Source organism: Hemicordylus capensis, chromosome 2, assembly GCF_027244095.1.
Source record: "Hemicordylus capensis ecotype Gifberg chromosome 2, rHemCap1.1.pri, whole genome shotgun sequence".
Taxonomy (NCBI): domain Eukaryota; kingdom Metazoa; phylum Chordata; class Lepidosauria; order Squamata; family Cordylidae; genus Hemicordylus; species Hemicordylus capensis.
This window is the reverse complement of record NC_069658.1, coordinates 380,933,038-380,956,145: the sequence shown is the minus strand read 5'-3', so window position 1 is coordinate 380,956,145 and position 23,108 is coordinate 380,933,038. Positions and strand designations below refer to the sequence as shown.

Sequence of the window (23,108 nt, the reverse complement as noted above, 5' to 3'; positions counted from 1 at the left end):
TGCTCTTTAGCCATGCTCTCTTTTTGAACTATATATAGAAAACATTAGCTGAAATCCTGACTAAAACTGTATGCATGCAGCTAAAAAAGGCATGCATGAAGAGCTGACATCCCTGCTTCTGAACTACAAGTGCTTGCACACGAGGTGGTGGGATTTTAACTTATCCTCCCTTCCCCTGAAAGTGTTGTGTGTGACCTGGAAGTAGGTCCCTGAAGGCTGTTTCATCCCTTAAGAACCTACTTCCAAGTCTCATGAAGCATTTCCAGGGGACAGGGGAACAACAATAATCATGTCCCCGCCACAAGTACCCACACTTCAGGAGTGGGGACACTAGTGTTGTGCTAGTGTGTGCTTTATCTGCTGCACACTCTCAGCATTTGTCAAGATGTCACTCATTATGTCCTAGCTGTCCTTATGCTATAAAACCCATGAGCTAGAACATTATTGTGTCTCTAGCACAGTAGCATTTGTGTATGCTCAGGATCGGCTATTTTAAATCGCTACTGATAACAAGCTGAGTTTTAGTGAAGAAGGTGTCACATGGTCCTTGCTGTTTTGTTTTGAAAGTTCTTCCTCATTGTGTGCATTAATACCTGAGCAGAGAGAGGGTAACACCGGTGCTACTTCCAAGAAGGCAAGATAGGACAGAGAAATTTCTCACCCCTAAAAATCAACAGCCAAAATATAAACTGTTGAACATGATGCCTTTGTAAGAACAAAGCAGATGCTGATTAAGTGTGGGAGGCATCCTCTATAAATACATACTGCATTGTACTACTCTCAGGATCTCGTAATCTTCATCTAGGCCCCTTTTATCTGCATGACCTTCACTATCGCTAAACGTGAAGGATAAGGAAGACTACACATCAAAAGGTAGCTGTTAACACTTGCTCACAAATCTCACGGATTTCCTGTGGCAGAAAGCTGCATTAGTGAAGCCAATGCTTGAACATTCAAACACATATTTATCACATCGATATGTAACCTTTCTTCAAAGGATCTCAGAGCAGCATGCATGGAGTTTATGCCATATTATGCTCCCAATGGTCCTGGAAAGAAGCGTAAGGCTGCAAGACAATGACTTGGCCAAGGACACCCATAATCTTAATGGCCAAGCAGGAAGTTAAACCCAGGACATCCCAGTCCAAATCCAAAAATATCCCTAGACTACATACCACACTGATTCTTTTGGACATCCAGAACTCTTACGTTTTTTAGAATGAAGCAAAGAGTGAAGGAAACATGATTGCAAACAGAACAAGTTACAGAAAATTATATTTAAGGGGTGTATGTGTGTGTATTATTTTTTAATGTATTTATTTAAAATATTTCTATACAGCCCCAAACTTGCGTCTCTGGGCGGTTTACAATTAAAATAATTTAAAACATTAAATCAATTAACAATTAAAATCATTAAAAAGATTTAAAACATTTAAAACCCAATATTAACATTTTTTAAAACTATAAATCTAATTAAAAGCCTGGGTGAATAATGTGTCTTCAGTGCCTTTTTAAAAGTTGCCAGAGTTGGGGAGGCTCTTATTTCAACAGGGAGTCCATTCCAAAAGACCAGGGACTGCAACGGAGAAGGCCCGTTCCCGAGTAGCCACCAGATGAGTTGGCGGCAGCTGCAGGAGAACCTCGCCAGATAATCTTAGCAGGCAGTGGGGCTCATGGTGAATAAGACGTTCTCTTAAATACCCAGGGCCTAAGCTGTTATAGGGCTTTATAGGTAATGACCAGCACCTTGTATTTTGCATGGAAATGTATTGGCAGCCAGTGCAATTCCTTCAAGACAGGAGTAATATGCTCTCTCCTAGATGACCCAGAGACCAACCTGGCTGCCGCATTCTGAACCAACTGCAGTTTCTGGACTATGTACAAAGGCAGTCTCACATAGAGCACATTGCAGTAATCCCGCCTAGAGGTTACCAGTAGATGTACCACTGTTTTGAGGGCATTCATCTCAAGAAACGGACGCAGCTGGCGTATCAGCTGAAGCTGATAAAAAGCACCTCTGGCCACTGCCTCAACCTGGGACACCAGGGAGAGGTTCAGATCCAGAAGTACCCTCAGACTGCACACTTGTTCCTTCCAGACTCCATCCAGAACAGGCAAATCAAAATAGTCTCCTGAGTTTCAACCCCAAACAGTAAGTACCTCCATCTTATCTGGATTCAGCCTCAGTTTGTTATCCCTCATCCAGCCCATTACTGTCTCCAGACAGGCATTTAGGGAGGTTATGCCTTCTCCTGATGATGTTGACATGGAGAAATAGATTTGGGCATCATCAGCATATTGATAACACCCTGCACCAAATCCCCTGATGATCTCTCCCAGCAGTTTCATGTAGATGTTAAACAGCATCGGAGACAATACCAAGCCCTGAGGGACACCATACCAAAGTTCAGATTTTGAAGAACAACAGTCTCCGAGACACCATCTGGAATCCACCTGTTAGGTAGGAGCAGAACCACTGCAAAGCACTGCCTCCCACCCCCAATCCCCTCAGACGTTCCAGAAGAATACTGTGGTCAATAGTATCGAAAGCCACTGAGAGATCCAAAAGGACCAACAGAGTCACACTTCCTCTGTCAATTCCCAGTTGGAGATAATCCATCAGGCTGACCAAGGCAGTCTCCGCCCCATAGCCAGGGCAAAAGCCAGTCTGAAATGGGTCAAGATAATCAGTTTCCTCCAAGACCGCCTGGAGTTCGGAGGCCACCAACTTCTCAATCACCTTGCCTAGCCATGGAAGGTTAGAGACAGGCCTGTAATTATTTAACTCTGAGGGATCCAAGGCAGGCTTCTTCAGAAGCGATCTAATGATTGCCTCCTTAAGACAAGGAGGCATCCTGCCCTCCCTCTGAGAAGCATTTATAATCTCTGCCAGGCCCTCTACAACAGCCTCCTTGCCAAACAGTATAAGCCATGTTGGACAAGGATCAAGAGGGCAGGTGATAGGCCGCACCATTCCAAGCAATTTGTCCACATCCTCAGGAGTCACGAACTGAAACTGATCCAGGATCATCACATAAGAGAAGCTGCTGGACACCTCGGCATTAGACTCTATAACAATTGTGGAGTCTGAATCCAAGTTGGCCCGAATACGAGAGATTTTCCCCACAAAGAACTCATTAAAAACGTCACAGCGAGTAATGGCGCGCTCTCTCTCTCTCTCTCTCTCTACACACACACACACACACTTTCTCTCTGCACAGGTTACTGAGATATTTCATGACATTACTTACATCTACCACATGGAGCCTTTCTAGAAAGTTGTCTAATTGTGCAAAAACCATTATAGAAGGAAAATCCCATTTCTTTGACTCTTGGCCTGGCTGAAAATAAGTATTGATATTTTCTTTTCTTTCTTCAAAGGTTTGCTTAAAATAGTTGAGTATATCAAACGCTTTCTGCACTTTCCCCAGACTTTCTTCTGTCTCTCCTTTAAGCAGATCTTCTCCATTGAGGTAATTCCTAGCCTGGATGAATAATGGAGGAACAAAGTAGTTTTGGTTATATGAGCATTATTAACAGAATAAGCAAAGGAGAAGGCACAAACTGTTCAACATTTGGGACACTTAACTCTGGGTGTGTATGAACTGACTGAAATGAACCTGTTCTCCAGATGGTTCCTCTTGTGACTGCCAACCAGCGTCCAGAGTGAGAAGGTGTTCTCCATGGCTGGGGACATGGTGACACCCCATTGCTCACTGTTGGATGCTGGCTTAGTGGAGCAGCTGGTCTTCCTCAAGGCCAGCTTTCCCCTGCTGGGCTATCCTGAGCTGAACATGAAGGGTGAGTGACTCATGGTGAACCTCTGCAACACCACTGTCAGCTCAATCCACCCTGGCCAACCCCCAAACTAGATGTGTCACAGTCTGTCCGTTCATGCTGCTAACACACACAGACATTCATGCACTCCATCTCCATGGCCCAGGATGATGATGGACTATTGCCCTGAGGCCTAGCACCAATCAGAGGCCATGGTGGAGCAGGCAAGAGGTTTGATTTTGTATATTACTGTTGTTGACTCTTTTTTTCCCCAAGCAGCACAGACACACATACACCCCACAACCATGGCCTGTGATTAGTAGGTGCCCTGACATGTGTCAGCCGGGCAGGCTGTCAGCCAGGGCCTGCCAGTCTGAGACCACGGCTTATTATCCAGACACAGAGAGAAGAAAGAAGAGTTTGTCTCAAGGACGTTTGTGGTTTTTTCTAATTTTTTTCAGCACTGATTATAATATGCTTGCTGTACTATTGTTGTTGCTTTAACTGTCTGCTTTTACTGGATCTCAAATGGAAAAAGGCAGAACTTGGGTGCCTTCCTTCCTTCCTTCCTTCCTTCCTTCCTTCCTTCCTTCCTTCCTTCCTTCCTTCCTTTGTGGTCTGATCTGTTTATGAGATGGTGTTGTGGCACAAAATGGACAGTGGAAGATCAGCTCTCTCTCTGTGTAATATTTTCTTGGTGATTGCTGAGATGAGCTCCATGTCTCTCCTTGAGACTAACATGTGCTCTGGTCTGCTCTGCAATCTGCATTCCAAGGTGTACTCACAAAATATCGCTGAAGAGCACCTAGTTGAGCAAATGGCTATGCTTAGTTGCTAAGGGTGTGTGTGGTGCTGCTGCAGCAGCAGCAAAGGAGTCATAAAATGTGTGTCAGTGTGTGAGAAAGCAATTTGTGCCAATGATGCAGTGCAGGCACCTGGCACTTTGGCTAGCAGTGGATTCTGAGTTATTCTTTTTTGGGCTGTGTTTGATATGTGCCATGTGTTCTGTGTTGGGAGGGACAGATTGAGATGAATCCCTTTTTGGACAGGAGAATCTCATTATCTGCGGTTCCATGTATCTGCAAGGTGTCTAATTACCCATTACCAGTATCTGTGGATATGAAAGGGTTCCACATGTATGCAGTTCCTAGAAGGGACACTTCCGCCCATCATTTTGTCTAAAAACCATTTTATGAGTCATTTCGGGAGGTGGATTTCCCCCCATAATTTTTTATGGTTGGGGGGGCATTTCATCCTTTTGGGGACATTCCTGAGCACATGGGAGGATTCCTGGACATATGCAGACCCTGTGGAGCATACCACAGTAAGGTTTTTTTAGCTGCTGTTTGTCTTTTTTTTTCTGTTTTCCCTACATCCTGGAACCTAACCCCACCTTTTCCCATAGTTGTAATGCCTCATTACTTGCAAAACCCACACAAGTGACGAGCTTCTCCTGTACTGTGTTTCAAAACTTTTGTGGCAGTGTGCTGTTTCGCTCAAAAGGGAATAATGGGGAATTTGAACCACCCAGTTATTCCCCATGGGTAGCTCCTAGGGACGCCAAAGCAGGTTGGGTGGTAGCACATGATGGGTGTTACCTACCATTCAACACACAAAACAATCGGGGAATCAAGCAATTTTTAATATATGCTTTTTTAATTTTTCTGGGTCAACAGGTCAACCCTAACCCTACTAACCCAGAAAAAAAAATCGTTAAAAGCCACCTGATTGCCCAATTGTTTTGTGGGTTGGGTGGCAGGTAGCACCTATCATGCCCTACCACTCAACAAACATTTAATGTCCCTAGGAGCTACCCAAGGGGAATAACGGGGTGATTCGAGTTCCCCATTATTCCCTATGGGTGAACCAATTCGACTGGTTCAAGTTAGTTCATTGAACAGAGCAGATCATCTGGTCAGTTCAACCAAACCAGTTTATGAACCTGCAGTCTAGTCCTAATTCAGTTAAAATTCAAACTGAACCACGGAAACCAGTTCCACGCACACCCCTACACCTAATCCTAATGTCCTGCTTATTCTTGCACTTCTGACTTTGACTATTCACTTGAAAAACTATTGTAATCCACCCAGAGATGCAAGTTTTGGGTGGTATAGAAATATTTTTAATTAATAAATAAAAATAAAAACTGACACCAGTGCATTTTTATAACATTTCCTAAATAGAGGATAGTATGCTTCAGAATGTAAGAAAAGAGAATCTGCCACTAAGGGCAGGGAGGGACTCCAAATGCTTTGATGCAGAACACCACAGCAGCACCAGGCCATTTCAGCAAAAGGAAATTTTCTGGTGCAGATCATAATCACTGCTTTTATTATCACTTGATCTCCAGAGCTAAATCAAATTGTATGAGCCACTGATACAGTGTCAAGATTTCAACCAGAAAAACCTGAGTTCAAATCCCAACAGCCACAGAACTTACTTGAGGACTCTGAGACAGTCATGACCTCAGCCTAATCTACCTCACAGAGTGGCTATAAGAATAAAAAACAGGAGCACCACACATCTGTTGGAGCACTTCTCTCTGGAAGCCCTTTAATCATAGCTGCTCCATTTAGAGGTCACCATGACATGTCAAGGAGTATCAACAAGGAGATTATCTTCTGCCATAGTCCTCATCATTTTCATGGTACATCTCCTCCCACTTCCTGTTTCCCTGAAACAGCAACCATTGGTACCCCAGTCATCAGCTGAGAGTGAGCAAAGTCTTAGTCTGAAACCCTCACACTGTGACCAAGTTGACAGTCAGATTCCCTCGTGAATTTGCCCAGCAGCATTTAGAGAGACCCTCGTGTGTATGCCACCTCCAGTCCATCTGGAGGTCATGTGAGAGAGGGCTTTCTTGGTGGTATCCCTCCTGCCTGGAATTCCCACCGCTGTGAAACTCAGTACCTATCTTTCACAGGTTGGTTAAGATCTGGCTCTTCCGACAGGCTTTCTCACATCTTTCTTGCCCCTGATCTATCACTATGAAAAAATGTTTTATTTGTCTGTCTGGATCTGGCAAGTGATTTTGTTCTTGTGGTATTTTTTATATACAGTAATATATATTTTTAATTCAACTTTTTGTTGTATGCTGTTTTGAATTAATAGAGAAAAGCAAGGCATGGTTTTTAATATATATATAAATACATAAATTAGTACATTGTTTACTTCTTTTTCTAGAAAGGGTTTGGAAGCAAAAGGTTAGAAGATCTACTATATTGCCTACCTGCTGGATAAGGAGACTGCAGATTTCCTGAAGCAGCACAATAATCCTCACAGGTGTGCTGTAATATTTGGATGTGGCCCAGATTAAGCACACCACATGTAGCACATTATTTAGCAGTGGCTTCACCTCATTAAACTCTGCATTCTCAATTTCTTCTAGAGGGCGCTGGAGGGGCATTAGGTGCATGTTTATATCCTGGGCTTCAACCAATGCTGTGATTTTTAAAAGCATAAAAAAGAGTTTCACATAAGATAGATGCCAGGGGCCTGTAGATTACTAAGTAAGGCTATGGTCTTAAATTCACTTTCTTGGAAACAAATTCTGTAATTCAATGCAGTTTACTTCCAGGAAATGTATTTTGAAAGACTGCTGTCTGCAAAATACATAGAAGCTCTTTTTGGCTTTAAATTACAAAAACTGACATTAGAAAATTATCAGGACTGAGATATTAAAAAGTATTGACAGCCAGTGTGGTGCAAGAGTGTTTGACTAGGACTAAGGAGACCTAGGTTCAAATCTCTGCTCAGTCATAAAACTCACTGGGTGACCCTGCGCCAGTCTCTATATTGGTCTAACTTATTTCACAGGGTTGTTATGAAGATGAAGTAAGTGGGTCAGGGAGAAAAACTATGTGTGCCATTCTGAGCTCTTTGGGAGGGAAGGATTAAAAATGTAAATAATAATACATTCTGCTAACTAAAGGATACATGGAGGCTGTTATCATAAGCAGCCAAGACCAGGATAAGGCAGGGAAGCCTGAGCTTGGCTGCCCAGGAGAACCACCAGGATCCGCATGGAGCCCTACGCTGCCACCACAGCAAACCCACCTACAGAGCCTGCCGGTTCGCCAAAGTTAAGGACACAAGAATGCCTTTAACTCAGGCTAACTGCTCATGTGCGAGCTCTGGCTGCTCCCAGCCGGCGCTGGCCCAGGAGCAGGCTTCCAGTTGTCACTGGGGGGATCCCCACAATGCACCACACATTCACGCAGTGCATTGTGGGATCTCCGAGGGCCAGGATGCATAGTCCCAGCTTCCAGAGCTCAGCGCTGTAGGCACGCAGCGCTGCACATCTGGGAGCGTGATTCACACTCCCAACAGAAGAACCCAGTCGTCTGGGGGTGGGGGGAAGGTGAGTTCAAAGCAGTCTTCCCCCCACACCCTCCCTACCCACTCTCAGCAATCATGAGGATCTCCCCATGGAATAGAAGGCATGATGCAGTTTCTTACTGAAACCCAGCAAACATGATTTCTGCCATGTGCATTCCTTGAATATACACTGTTGAGCTGCACAGGTAGGGATTAGTTTACAAGTCAGCTAAGGTGATGGTTTGGAAATCAAAAGCTATATTTAACAAAGATTCAGTGTGAATTGAATCAACAAGGATTTGTCTTACTGACCACATTATCTATTCCACCTTTACTCTGTAGCCTGCTACAATCCTCTTCCTATTTTCCCTGAAACTAAAAAACTGCTCTCTATGAAGGGCATTGAACTGTCCATGTTTGAATGCTAATACACATTTTGAAAATCTCACCTGCTTCGACATCTCTGAACATTGATCTGAAGGCTGGAAAGTAGGAACTCTGCACTCTCTCTAGAAGCTCCACCATGGTCAAAATTCTCTTACTGTTGAGCTGATTATAAATACATTGTAGATCCTCACATCTGCCACAAAAACAGCATGACAAAGCTCTAAGCAAAGAGGCAACTGATCAGGCAACATGCTCCCTCTAGCAGCAAAATCACATTGAGCACCTACCAGTAAGGGTTGCCAACTGTGTTGGAGATGAACTTCCAGTGCACTGACCTTTTGCACCAACTGTCCTAATGACCACTGGGGCATTGGGTTTAGAGACAGTGAGTGAGGATCTCCCTATCTGTCCCTACCCTATGACTCCTGAACTGACTCTGCAGCACTTCCTGTGCTGAGTCACAATCCTTCCTTTCCTCCTAGAGAGCAGATGGAAGCATCTTTCTCTCTCCTTACCTATCCATTATGTAGTCCTTTAGATTAGATATATGTCTTTCCTATCTAAGTGTATTTAACCAATAAATATTTAGTGTTTAGTCATACAAGGATCTCCACGTGTTTTCTCTAAATAGCTGCAATATCCAAACCATCCTCTGCTACCTACTCTGTAACTGGAGTGTGTGCTCATTCCTTAGTGCTCCGCTGTTTTACCTATTGTGGGTAAAAATCAACAACCTCTAACAGGGTTATGGGCCCAGCAGGAGCAACAGGCTTCTAGGCACAAGCAGAGTTTTTTGGAGGTTTTTTTTTTTTTTTTCATTTTTGAAAGTGCAGCTGAGTTAGTTAGAAACTGCAGCATGGATCCTGAGACTACAGCCTACTCAGGAATGGCTCCTTCTTTTCCCAAACTGGATGGCAACAACTAGGAAACCTGGGCCCTCAAGATGAAAGTGATCTTCATGACAAAAGGAATCTTTGAAGTGCTCACGGAGGGAGGGACGGCCAGCCCAAGATGAAGCTGCTCAAGCCTTGTGGGACAAGAAAAACCAACACACATATGGCCTTTTAATTTTGAGTATAAGCGATGATTTATTGATCTATGTGCGGGATACTGATTTAGCCTCAGAAGCGTGGGACAGACTGAAAAAGCAATGTGGCCAAGTCTCTGCAAACGCAGCTCTTCTCCTGTATAAAAGTCTATGCAAAAGCAAACTGCAGGAAGGGGGAGACTTTGAAGCCCACATAGCGAATATTTTAGAGGTTAGCAGGCTTTTGCAGAACAACAAATGTGTATTGAATGATGTTATTCTAATTGGGGCAACCCTACAATCCCTGCCTAAAAGTTTTGAACCCCTAATTGTCGCTCTTGAACTGTCTCATTGTGAACTGAAGGTTGATCATGTTGTGTCGAGTCTGAGAAATTTTAATGCAAAGTTGCAGCAGGAGAGATTTGAAAGTGATGGCACTCTGGCACATTTCAGCAGACAAAGTAATTTCAACATTAGCAAGCAGAGTAGCCTCAGTGACTCATCAGCATATTCAAAGAGCGGGAAACTCAGAGGGCATGGACCTGGTCACCATGGCAATAAAGTAAACACAGGGATGAGTCAAGGTGACAAACAAAGAAGGGAGGAGAAGCACGGACAAAGTGGCTTATCTGAAAGGGGCATGGACTCAAGAAGGGGTGCAAAGCAATTTTTGAAAATGAAGCATGCTACATCTCCAAAGGTGATGAGTTAATCATGACTGCCCACATGCAGGATGATGGACTTTTTGAAGTAGACTGTGCTACTGCACAAGCAAATGTGGCAAGTAGTTGCCAACACAAAAATTATGATTTCTTATGGCACAGAAAATTGGGCCACCAAAGCCTAAACTTTAAAACTGACTCTCAAATGAGGGAACTAACCGAGGGATTTAATATAAGGGCATGTCCAGAAATGGCCAGCAGATGTCAGTGTTGCAATCTTAACTAGGGAGTCAAGCCAACTTTTCCGGCAAAAGGAAATGTACAGTCCGGGAGCGTTTGGAACTGGTGCACTCAGATGTTTGTGGGCCGTTACTGATGAGTTCAGGTGGAAATAGGTATGTCCTGACTTTCATGGATGATTACTCCCAATTTTGCTATGTGTACATTCTAAGAGAGAAAAGCCAGGTGTTTGAGAAATTTAAAGAATATATTGCACTGGTGAACAACAAATTTGGAAGGAAGCCCCAGTGTTTGAGGTCAGACAATAGAGGAGAATATATGTCAAACCAGATGAAAGAATTTATGAAATCAAATGGTATCTCTCCCCAGACTACCCCTCCATTTACTGGACAGCTCAACGGGGTAGCTGAGAGAAAGAACAGATCTCTAGTGGAAATGACCAAATGTCTACTGCATGATGCCAATCTAGCAGACAGGTTCTGGGGTGAAGCAGTGATGACTGCTAACTACCTGAAAAATAGATTGCCAACCAAGACAACAAATAAGACACCATTTGAACTTTGGCATGACAGAAAACCTTCCCTAAGACACATCAAAGTATTTGGTTCAATGGCCTATGCATATATTCCCAAAGCAAAGAGGACCAAACTCAATTGCAGATGTGAACTGGGAATTTTTGTTGGCTATGAATCTAGAGGATACAGAATCCTTGATCCAAAGAGTGGAAAGGTCAAAGTCTGCAATGCAGTGTATTTCGATGAAAGACAAAGACCAAATAAAGGTGAAGCATCAAAGATTTTCCCAGAAATCCAGATGAATGAAGAGCCATGTGATTGGGCTCAAATGGATCTGGAGTCAAGCAGCGATCATGAGGAATCAGTGCCAGATTCAGAAGGGGCTGCACAACCAGAACCCGAACTGAGGCGCGCATAGGGGCATAACAAAGGGGTTCCACCTAACAGACTCTCACTCATGGCTAAAGGAGGAGAGATGCAAGAACCCACTACGTGGCAAGATATAGAAAGGTTGCCAGCTGATGAAGCTGATAAGTGGAGAAAAGCAGCAATGGAAGAAATTGATTCCTTGCACAAAAATGAGACTTGGAGATTTGTGGAACTACCCGCTGGAAGAAAGACTGTGGGACGCAAATGGGTCTTCAAAGTCAAGCAGGATGCAGAATGGGATGTACAACGCTACAAAGCCAGCCTAGTAGCCAAAGGATACTCCCAAATCTATGGTCAGGACTATGAAGAGACTTTTGCACCAGTCATGAAACACATGTCAATTAGAACATTGCTCAGCGTGGCAGCAGCCAAAGGGATGCAAGTTGAACACTTGGATATAAAGACTGCCTTCCTACATGGGGAAATTGAGGAAGACATCTACATGCAACAACCACCAAACTTTGAGGAACCTGGAAAGAAGGGGCTAGTGTGCAAACTGCAAAAGAGCATCTATGGCTTAAAGCAGGCAGCCAGAGCATGGAATGAAAAACTAAATCAATTACTACTTAAGGAGGGGTTCACACAAGGAAAAGCTGACCCCTGCCTATATTCTAGACTCAGAGACAATAGATAGACTTACATTCTGACTTACGTTGATGATTTGATTCTTGCACATGAGGAAAGGCAAGACAGTCATGAAATTGTACAACACCTGAACAAGAAAATAGAGGTGAAGGAACTCGGAAGCATCTCATATTACCTTGGCATCCAAATAGAAAGAGAAGAGCATGGAACATTCTTTCTCAACCAAAAACAGAAGATAAAAGATCTTCTAGAATGCCTGGGACTGACAGATGCCAATGAAGTCAGCACGCCAATGGATGCTGATTTCTGGAAGCAAGATGAGGACAGCCAGCCTTTACCAACCAACAATCAATACAGAAAGGCAATTGGAAAACTCTTGTACATAGCCACAGTGACAAGGCCAGACATTGCCTCAGCAGTGGGAATCCTGAGCAGAAAAGTGAGTGTGCCAACGAACACGGACTGGTTAGTGGTCAAAAGACTGGGAAGGTACCTGAAAGGCACTGCACATTATGTATTGGAGATTCCAGCAAACAGCAATCCCAAACTCGGGGGATATGTGCATGCAGACTGGGGCGAGGACAGAACAGACCGCAAGTCCACAAGTGGACACCTGTTCCTGTATGGAGGTGGAGCTATAACTTGGAGTAGCCGCAAGCAGTCACTTGTCGCACAATCATCCGCAGAAGCAGAGTACGTTTCAGCAAGTGAAGCGTGCAGGGAAGCAGTATGGATACACCAACTACTATTGGACTTTGGCAGCGAGGAACCAAAGCCCACAGTGATGTTTGAGGACAACCAAAGTTGTATCCAGATCTTCCAAATGGAGAAGATGAAATCTCGAACTAAGCATATTCCCATAAAGTACCACTATGTTCGGGACTTGCAAGAAAAAGGGGTGGTCCAGCTGAGGTCCTGCCCCACAGAAGAGATGCTGGCAGATGGATTAACCAAGCCATTTTCCAAAGACAGATTCCAGATGCTTCGTGAGAAGATGGGAGTCGTGACCAGGTGCGACAGGCGATGAGAAGGGGTGTTGGAGATGAACCTCCAGTGCATCGACCTTTTGCGCCAACTGTCCTAATGACCACTAGGGGCATTGGGAGTAGAGACAGTGAGTGAGGGTCTCCCTATCTGTCCCTACTCTATGACCCCTGAACTGACTCTGCAGCACTTCCTGTGCTTAGTCACAATCCTTCCTTTCTTCCTAGAGAGCAGATGGAAACATCTCTCTCTCTCCTTACCTATCCACTATGTAGTCCTTTAGATTAGAGATAGGTCTTTCCTGTCTAAGTGTATTTAACCAATAAATATTTAGTGTTTAGTCATACAAGGATCTCCATGTTTTCTCTAAATAGCTGGGGGGGGGCATTAGGAGTAAGAGAGACTATTTTGGGGACCAAACAACTTCTTTTGCGTGTGATGTGGTGTCCGAAGTTCTGGGGAGCAGATGGAATATTTTGTTTGCTCAGAACACTTTGCTCTCATGAGCAACTTCTCTTCCTCTGTCTCCTACCCCTTCCTACCGACCATCCATCCAATGAGGAAGCCAGAGGGGAAAGCTCTGCTTCAGTGGCAGGTTGCAGAGCCACGTGATGCAGGAGGACAGATAAGGGGGCCCGGCAGGTGCAGCTTGCTTCCTTCATTTTTATTTATTTATTTATCTTATTTATATACCACCTGATATGTGTATATCAGCCAAGGAATGTATATCAGCCAAGAAGTGAAGCTTCTGGCCTGACTGGAGAGAGCAGGCTGGGTGACCTAGCGGGGAGGAGGGCAAGGGACTGTGGTGTAGTAAACCTAACCAAGAGATGGATTTACGGTTAAGAAGCAGGGGCCTTGAGAACTCTTCACCTAGACAGTAAACTAAGGAGACACACAGCTCACCTGGTCATCAGCTTCACAGTGGTGAGCTGTATTTATTCTCAATTTATCCAATGTTTATCAAAATATGCATATATAATATAAACATATGCAAATTTTATACAACGTGGAGACTTTTCAGAAACCTTTTTGGTGAAAAGTGTCCTCTGTTTCCCCCTTTTTGGTGATGGATATTTACTTTTTTCACCACCTGGACTTGGAAACCCTACTACCAGTACTTAGAATATTCCCAGGTAAAATGGATTCCAGGGAAGAAGGTTGTTTCTTGTACTACTCAGGAAGTAAACAACTGAATAAGTGAGTGTTTTTAGGGCAGTCAATATCACTAGATTTTCCCACCCTCTTACACTACATCAACAAGCGTCAAGCTTGAAACAAGGCACCTGTTTTTCCAAAAGTCCAATTCCACTTTTGGTCTTGGATCTTGGCCTTGCAAAAGCAGCTCTGATGACTCTCTCTTCAGCACTTGCTGGATCTGGTAGGTCCATTCAATAACTGCTGATTCAATTGCATGCACAATAGATTTATCCACTAGTTCAATGCTGCAGAATGCAAAAAGGGCAAGAAATTAGTTTTGACAATGCTGGATGATACAGATTTGCAAAAATATGAGCTGAATTAAAATTCCTGCTTTAGGAAAGCAATAGATGCAAACTTCAGTTCAATTTTTTAGTGGCACAAGTTGTTATTCTGGTATACAAGACTTTACATATCCACACTTCAGTTTCTACTACAGTAACTACATTGTGGAAAAATGATGAAATAAACCACCTAATCACAACTGATTCAATACCACATCCATCTCTGCTCCATATTAAGGCTGTGGAGGTATGCTGCCATGCTTTGAAGCAAAGCACCAGCAAAAACAGTCTGAACCAGGAGCCAGAAAGTAGATGAAACCTTCCACCCAGCCAATGAAAAGAGGACAAGATCCATAATCAAAAGAACCACTTTCATGTGGCATTAGAGCCAAAACCTTATAGCAAGTATTAATTTGAACTAATGCACACACGACACATACAAGACCACAAAAAAGATTTGCTGATTAATGAAAATTCACTCACTGCTTCATAGGGCAAAGCCAAGGATAGGAAGGATGACGCCAGTCTCATTCAATAGCTAGGAACATAGTAAGCTGCCTTATATCGAGTCAGACCATTGGTCCATCTACTCAATATCATCTACACTGACTGGCCGTGGGTCTCCAAGGTTTCAGGCAAGAGTATTTCCTAGCACTACTTTGAACTGCCAGAGATTGAACCCAGGATGTTCTGCACGGAAAGCAGATGCTCCGGCACTGAGTACCCCTTCCACAAAAGGCTGGCTACCTTGCATCAATACTTTTAAAATGCTCACTTACGTTTTCTCATGGTCGAAATCAATGTATGCAGTGCCTTCAGAGCCAGCAGGAAGAGGGAGCAAGGTTTTGCCTTTAACTTGACCAACCACGACAAAAACACTGCTTTTCAGACTGCAGACATGGTAGGCAACATCTTGCGACACAACATGTGGCCAGTTTTGATGGTTTTTCTGGTTTGCCAAGAGTGGCACCACTACCTAGAACAGTAACCATGAAGATGTCTTAGGCTAATAATTTGATACCACCACCCCCAAAAAAGCAAAGAGGAAAGTTTTAATGGCTCTGGTTTGCCTGCCTCCCACTTTAGGCAGCCCACATTAATCACAGCAGAACATGGAATAAGCAATCATGTACTGATGTGTTTGACTCCTGTCAAGACTCCCTGCACTGCTTGTTGAAATGAGGCATTTGGAAAATATAGAATCACTTCTTTACTTTCCCTTAGCCACTATACATATGAATACATGGAAATGTGTAGTTCCAATATCTGCTTTGTCATGACTCATTCTGTTGCAGTGGGTTCGGTTTACAAGAAGATAAAAACAGTAATAAAACTTCAATAAAAACAAACTGCTAAAACAAAAACATGGGAGGGAGGGAGGAGGAACCAGAAGCATGTAAGGGAAGCTTCAACAGAAACTGTATCTTTTTGGCAATGAAACATTACATTTACTTCTTCGCTGGTGTGGCCTTCATGAACCCATCACAAGAAGAGCAAAAGGACATATATGGGAAAGAGACATATCCTGCAGATTCATGGGTTATGAGGTTTTTAAATTAAAATAGGAAAATCTGTGCAGATTCCTAGATTTAAGAGACCACATGGACCTGGCAAGCTAGACACACCAGGATTAACCTCAGAGAAACATTATACTGGCACAAATATAAACCACAGTTACAGCTAACTAAAGTTCTTCCTTAGATCTGAAATCAGCTTTCCTGGAGCTTTCCCACACACAGCTTCCAGCTCTCAGGGTAGATGGTGAGCGAAGCCACTTCGAATTACACTTGTGGCATGATGGAAGCGGCCCCTCCCCTCTGCTCTCGGGTTTTCTTTTGGTACAGGTTCACATTGCATGCCTCCGTGTTTTCCTTCTAGCCAATGGTGGGGGGAGGGAGAGACCGAGCACTCCTTGGGTAGGAACACAAGGTTGCCTTCAAAACCTCCTGTCCTAGACTGGAAGCATTTGTATACACTAATAGATTTATTCCCTTTTTCCCAGCACATGTGTGGAGTTTTGACCAGCGAGAACGTTAACTAAGCAGACTAATATTGTTCAAAAAAATCAACTTGAGCAAACACAGAGGTTTTATTTTTGTAACTAGAACTTAAAGAGTTTGCTTCCTGAAAACTGTTTTTTCTACTCTTCACAGCTAGGCAAGTATCACGCAAAGGATGTGTGACTATAAAATAGAGAATTTGTTTTTACAAATTTAAACAGGCAGAACTAAGTTTTAACACTCAGCCAGTGCTACTACACTTTCCTCAAAAGGAAACAACTATAGAGGAAGAATCCTAAAATATCAGAGCTCCTGATGTGAAAGGAAAGCCAGGAGGCCACAGGACAAGGGCTCTCTGGAAGAGAATGCACGAATAGCCCTCTTATGACTGGGAAACAGACAAATCATATTGTGACACTGGTTGCTCACCAAATGAAAACCATATGCTCCTCTTCTGAAAACCTCACGAGACAAGGATCAGTGTTCCCTCTAACAGGGATTCCCAGATGCTGCTGACTACAACTCCCAGAATCCCCAGCAGCCATGGTTTTTGCTTGGGGATTCTGGGAGTTGTAGTCAGCAGCATCTGGGAACCCCTGTTAGAGGGAACACTGACAAGGATGTGTATAAAGCTTTATTCATAGTGGCTGATATGAGGGAGAGTTACTCAAAGTAGTCCCACTGAAATTAAAAGGACAAGTTAGGCTGAACTGAAATGTTCAGTTGGTTACTTCCATGGTACTGGATGCTGGATGTGAGACTCACCAGACTGAACTTCCCAAGAAACTACAAAAGATATATTGTATGAAATCATTGATAATATCAACAGCAATTTACACAACTGCTTTTCCTCACGTGTGTGTCAACACATTAGCAGAACTGAAAGGTTTTCTGTTTGTTTCTGGGTTTTTCCTCATATCCCCACCTTTTTGTTGTAATTACTTTGTTATAACTTGAAATTTTTTTGAATAACATTGTTAATTAGGAAAAAAGCTTGCCATAGGAGATGATTTATTGCAACCTTTTATATAACTCATTTAGATGATTTTTGAGCACAGCTTCATTATGACCTATTGGATATCATAAAGGAGTTGTAAGTTAAACTTTCAGGTTTTCAGTATCTGATTGATCTTTTAAGGGGAAAACAAGGAAAATATCTTCAACACCTACTACTAGAAGTGATGATTAAAATAGGCCTCACTATATCAGTGTCATCCTGTACATCAGAAAGGTCATTCCAGTGCCTTTATAGAATAAAGAATTTTCAACCGTCAGATATGAGACAAGCCAAGCTCAATCACAAGGCTCCCCTGCTAGCGGGGTACACAAAACCAGGTTGCCCTTTTCAGTTCGAGTTTGGACCGGATTCGAGCCAGACATGTTTGGTTTTGGCACCCCCTGAACACTCCCCGATTCAGTTTGGCTTGGGGGTGGTGGTTCATGAGTCATGACCTAGGCCATGCAGAGGCCCTTTGGGCATGCATGGTGGCCTCCAAAGTGGCCACCACAATGAAGGGCAAGCCCAGGAAGGGCCACAGAATGCCAAACCAGGCGATTTCTACATAAATGGGGGGGAGGGGGAACTTCTGGAGACAAACACACAGACACACAGTGGCTGAATTTAAGCCCCCGGACCAGGTGGCAGTCAGTTTTGTTTTGTTTTTAGCAAGTTTTAAAAAACCTCATGAACCACCACCCCAAACGGCCAGTGGGGTTCGGTCCAATAGTGAACCGAATTGGGGCCATTGATGTTGAACCTGTCCAACATCAAACCTGTTTGCATATCCCTATCCCCTAAGTAGATGTGAATAGATCATTCAGGTGGTGGATCTTAATATTAAAGTTTGTTCATCCAGAGAGCAACAATTAAAAGAAATATAATCAGTGAAGAAGTCCTTCCTTATGAGGCAAGGCTACAGCATCTGGTGCTCTTTACCTTGGAAACAGGCAACTAAGGGGAGGGGAGACATGATCGAGGCCTCTTTCTACTTCCATGTATAATTTTAGAGTGAACGAAGACAGATTTTTCTCCCTCTCACAACACTATAACCAGGGGTCACCACATGAAACTGACGGTCGGGAAATTTAGGACCGACAAGAGGAAGTACTTTTTCAGACAGCACATAATCTATGGAATTCTTTGCCATGGGATTTGGTGATGACCACCAGCTTGGATGGCTTTAAAAGGGACTTAGACAAATTCATGGAGAATAAGTCTACCAATGGCTACTAGGCTGGTGGTTGTGGGCCACCTAGAGCCTCAGAAGCACGATGCCTCTCAATACCAGTTGCAGGGGAGCAACAGCAGGACAGAGGGTATGCACATATCTCTTGCCTGTGGGCTCCCCCAGAAGCACCTGGTGGGCCACTGTGTGAAACAGGATGCTGGACTAGATAGGCCTTGGACCTGATCCAGCAGGGCTGTTCTTATGTTCTTAACGATGTGTGTGCAGATGTATTTCTTCTAATTGCACATTGTTAATTATATATACCAGCTATTGCTGGTGTCTGGCTTTGTGTTTTTTAGACAGTGAGTCCTTTGGGGACAGGAAACCATTTTTTCTCTCTGTGTAAACTGCTTTGATGATTATCATTTTTTGCTGGAAAACGGTATAAGAACATAAGAACAGAACCTTCAGCTTTAATTAAAACTTGTTCATTCTAGTAGGGGAATAGATAAATGTGTCTGAAGCAGGGGCGTAACTATAATAGGGCAAGGGGAGACAGTTGTCTGGGGGCCCACTGCCTTGGGGGCCCCCCAGAGGCAAGTCACAAGACTGACTCCCCCAGCCACACACCTGCCTGGGCTTCCTTCAGTTGTATTCATCCTCCAAAATTGATGTGAGTGTTAAGACCTGGAGCTACCAGAACAGCATGTCTTTCTCTAGTACCATTAAATGACTTGCATGATCCACAATTTACAAAACCTTCAAAAAATAATTTAGGATGATGTTCTATAGTGGGGTGGGTGTGTGTGTGTGTGTGTGTGTGTGTGTGTGTGTGTTACCACTATTCAGCCTCATTTAAGATTTCTTTACTTCATGAGCTGAGCTTCAGTGAGGGGGGCCCATTTTAAAATCTTGTCTTTGGGCCCACGCCAACCTTGCTACACCCCTGGTCTGAAGAGCAGGCTTATGTTAGAGTTTAGAAGCAAGTCCCATTATGTTCAGTTGATTTAATCCCAAACTGGTGCGCATAAGATTGCAGCCTTTGGTTACTGCTCAAAACAAGTTGAAGGTTTCCTCTCTTCCTTTTTCTTTCCGCATAGTAATGTGAACTATGGTACTGTAGACTATTAACTTGCATGGACATTTTTTTAAAACCCACACCATTTCCCATGTTTGCCCCTGCCCTTTTCCCCAGTTTTCTCTCACCCCACTCCACCCCCAGAAACTGGAAAGTGTCAGTCCCTGCAAATTTATATTGGTGGCTGGGCTTAGACTGCATTTCCTTGTTTGGGGTTTTGCATTCCTGTTCCTTAGCAACTTTCTGAATAAGAAAATCACCTACTTTTAATGTCATGCTTTTTATAATTTAAAAATGTACAACAATTGATATATTATTAGCAAATAAGCCAGTTAGTAATCACACACAGTATATTCATGTTAACATTTTTTCCTTGCAGCATTAATCAAATTCATATTGATTTTACCAGCATCAAAAGAATGGATGTGTACATGCATATGTTTGTGTGCCTATCTTTGCATGATCTGGTTCACTACCTGCACACACAAGCTGCTGCATCTCCATTTATGAGGAGCTGGAAAAGATGCAAGTTAGCAGCAGATGAAAAGCAGCTGAACCCTGGACTGCATCCACCTTGGAACTTTATCCAACCTAGGCAAGGAGCGCAAGTGCTTGGAGAATAGATGGCCACTGGGCTGCAGCAGCACCAACATAAACTCAGGCACTAGTCACAACTGGGACAGAATGGAAGAAGCACCAGTTGCTTTCTGGCTGTAGGGGTGTGCATGAGCCGTTCAATGTCGAACCGCTTTTTATCAAACCAGGCCAGTTCGGCAGCTCGATTGCGAACCGAACCAGGACCAATTCAGTCCACAATCAAACCAAACCAAGCCTGGTTTGAGTGGATTGGTTTGATATTGAAGGGCGGCGGCAGCAGCAGGGGAATGGCAAGAAAGGTAGTCTAAGGTGCTTAGCGGCCCAGTGCAGCTGCCACCACTCACCCCCCACCCCCCAAGTGCCAGATCTCTATTTAAGCAAGCTGCTGGCAGAGCAGCCATGCAGTTCCCACCACTGCTGTGCGGGTGGATAGGTGGCCTCCTTAAAGAGGGATCTGGTGCTTAGCCTGCACTGGGGGGGGGCGGGGTGAGTGGCTACACTAGCGGCTACGCTGGGCCAGTAAGACTACCTTCTTGCCACTTCCCCACCACCCTTCAGTGGATTCCCCCACCCCTTTACATGCGTGCACAGAGGCACTAAATGGGCCCAACCTGAGTCATTTGGGAGGAAGGCGGACCACCATCCCCGTGAGGAGCTCTCTCACCACGGTCTCCATCGCCATCCAGCAACTGTCATGATTTGGGGAGAGGCGGGCGGCCCACTAGGAACCCTCGCTGCTGTCCCCACTGCCGTGCAGATGTGGTCTTAAATGTTTTTCTTTTAATCCACAGATTTAACTCCCCACCCCCACCCCAAGCCCTTTCCCTGCAATGGGGAACCCTTGCCGCCAGGGCAGCAGATCCTGGGTTGCTTAAGGATGGCAAAAAGCTTACTCCGCCCCTGGCTACAGGCACCAGATCTATGCGAGACGAACAAGGCAACAAAGCTACTGTACTAGAACTAAACCTGACTTCAAATGGAACCTGTCAGTGCCAAAGCTGGCATTCCTGCCGCCGTGTCCCGCCCCCAATATTCTCCCAGTAGCCCTACCTCCTCCACAAGGGTGGCAAGGTGGTCCAGCGGGGTGGCGAGCAGGTCCCCACACAGCAGGTGCCCAGGAGCCGTGCGCAGCAAGAAGACCCCCTTGCCTGAGCGGCCAGCTGCAGCCGGTAGGGGGAGCTCTTCGCCCAGAGCCAGTTGGCCCCCTGCGCCCAGGGTGACAAGCAGGAGTCGCCTCTCTGGGACGCCGCCGAGAAAGGCACGCAGAAGAGGCTCCGCTTCAGGGCTCCCCGCCCAGCGCGCCCAGCGATCAGGTTCCAGGCGCAGGCTGCGCACCACTCGCTCTCCCAGCAGCCGAGCAGCGGGGTCCAGTTCCTGGGGACTCTCCTCATGGTCTGGGTCGTGCTCCTGCTCCGCACCCCCCATGCTTCTGCCAGCTAGGGCTTCCTCGGGCCAGTGTTTGGGGTGGAGTCACTGTTGCTTTGGGGACGGAGGACGCCGCTTCGCCCCGCCTGAGCAGCCAGGGCAGGGACTAAGAGCGCACGGCTCTGTCAGGGAGTGAGCCAATGGCGGGCGCCGGAGTTCCTGCTCGTGACACTGCCTCCTCCTCGCCCGGCAGGCTCTCTTGCAGTCAACCAGTCGCCGCTCCTCTAGATGGCTGAAGTCAACAGGGAGTTTCGGTCCGACGAGAAGCCCCTGCTGGAAGTATGGGAACAAGAAGGACTTGCTTGCCTTTTATACTCGAAGTACTTCGCTTTTGAAAAAAGTGGGATTGCGTTTGCATTACGGAGAGGGGGGCGTGCTGGGGCCTCTTTAATAAGATACAAGTATAGGGCCATCAGCATTGGCATTGCCAATACTCTGCACAAACAGTACGGACTCACACGTTTAGATACTGCCCTGCCGCCCCTCGCAGCCGCAGCCGCCCCCACATTCCTTGGATGAAGCTGAAGGCAATATGAAGGGGGCACGCACTGGGTTGGTAATTCCAGCCTAGTGGGCACTCCCCGACATTGCTTTCTCCGCTGCTGAGCCTGCTGCATCCGCCCCCATTCAGTGCGATGGTGTACAACTATCGCAGGTTTGGGTTGGGTTTTTCGTTTTGTTTGGGTGTTTGTACAAAAGTGCTTTTCGTGTAGCACATGTGCTGCTATTCTTGAAGTGGCCATGATCTGCAATGAGGTCCAGAATGGTGGCTTTCCATATTCTTTATGCGGTACTATTCTCAGCAGCTAGGAATAGAGGAATGGCATCCAAAAGGCTGATATCTTTCTCCTAAGACATCTTCCGCTTGATTGCACTGCCTATATGGGCCAGTCAGTCCCTTGGCAAGCAACAGCATGATCAGAAGTGCCTTGTGTGTGGACACCAGACCAAGAATGAATGGGGTGTGTGTGTGTGTGTGTGTGTGTGTGTGTGTTGTGTGTGTGTGTGTAAGAGAGAGAGAGAGAGAGAGAGAGAGAGGCGCGCTGGGAAGAGATGTTGCTCTAGGGAAGAGCCTTGGACCTAGGTGCTCAAGGATCCAGTGGGAGAGGGGATGGTATGTATGCATTTAGATTTTTCTATGGTCTGCAGCTATCTTGTGCAGAAGGAGTTGTGCTTTAAAGTAGCATTTCTCTCTGTTGACTCTGGGCCTCTGTTGACCTCTTGCAAGGACCATCTGAATGCAAACTACAGACCTGATTAAGAATATATATAATATTCTTGATATAATAGTTGTTGATATCCTATTGGATGCTTATTGGAATGTTGAATATTAGATTGCAGCTGTTTGTGTTTAATTGCTCTGCTATAGAAATGGCAACCACTGGTCTGAAACCTAAACATCTCTCCATCTGGTCTGAGGGTTAAAAGTAGCC

At 44.8% G+C, this 23,108-nt stretch overlaps 1 protein-coding gene across 5 annotated transcripts in view; it reads right to left on the bottom strand.

Annotated features, from left to right (window-relative positions):
- Positions 1-23,108, bottom strand: part of DNAH9 (dynein axonemal heavy chain 9) — a 330,190-nt gene that overhangs the window by 295,865 nt on the left and 11,217 nt on the right. For all 5 annotated transcript variants that reach the window (XM_053297116.1, XM_053297118.1, XM_053297119.1 and 2 more), the window contains exons 2-7: positions 21,301-21,948; positions 15,187-15,383; positions 14,210-14,368; positions 8,544-8,674; positions 7,007-7,218; positions 3,252-3,485 (exon numbers count right to left, since the gene is read on the bottom strand). In XM_053297116.1, coding sequence (XP_053153091.1) covers positions 3,252-3,485; positions 7,007-7,218; positions 8,544-8,674; positions 14,210-14,368; positions 15,187-15,383; positions 21,301-21,675 — 1,308 coding nt within the window. In that variant the 5' untranslated portion in view covers positions 21,676-21,948. The remainder of the gene's footprint in view (positions 1-3,251; positions 3,486-7,006; positions 7,219-8,543; positions 8,675-14,209; positions 14,369-15,186; positions 15,384-21,300; positions 21,949-23,108) is intronic.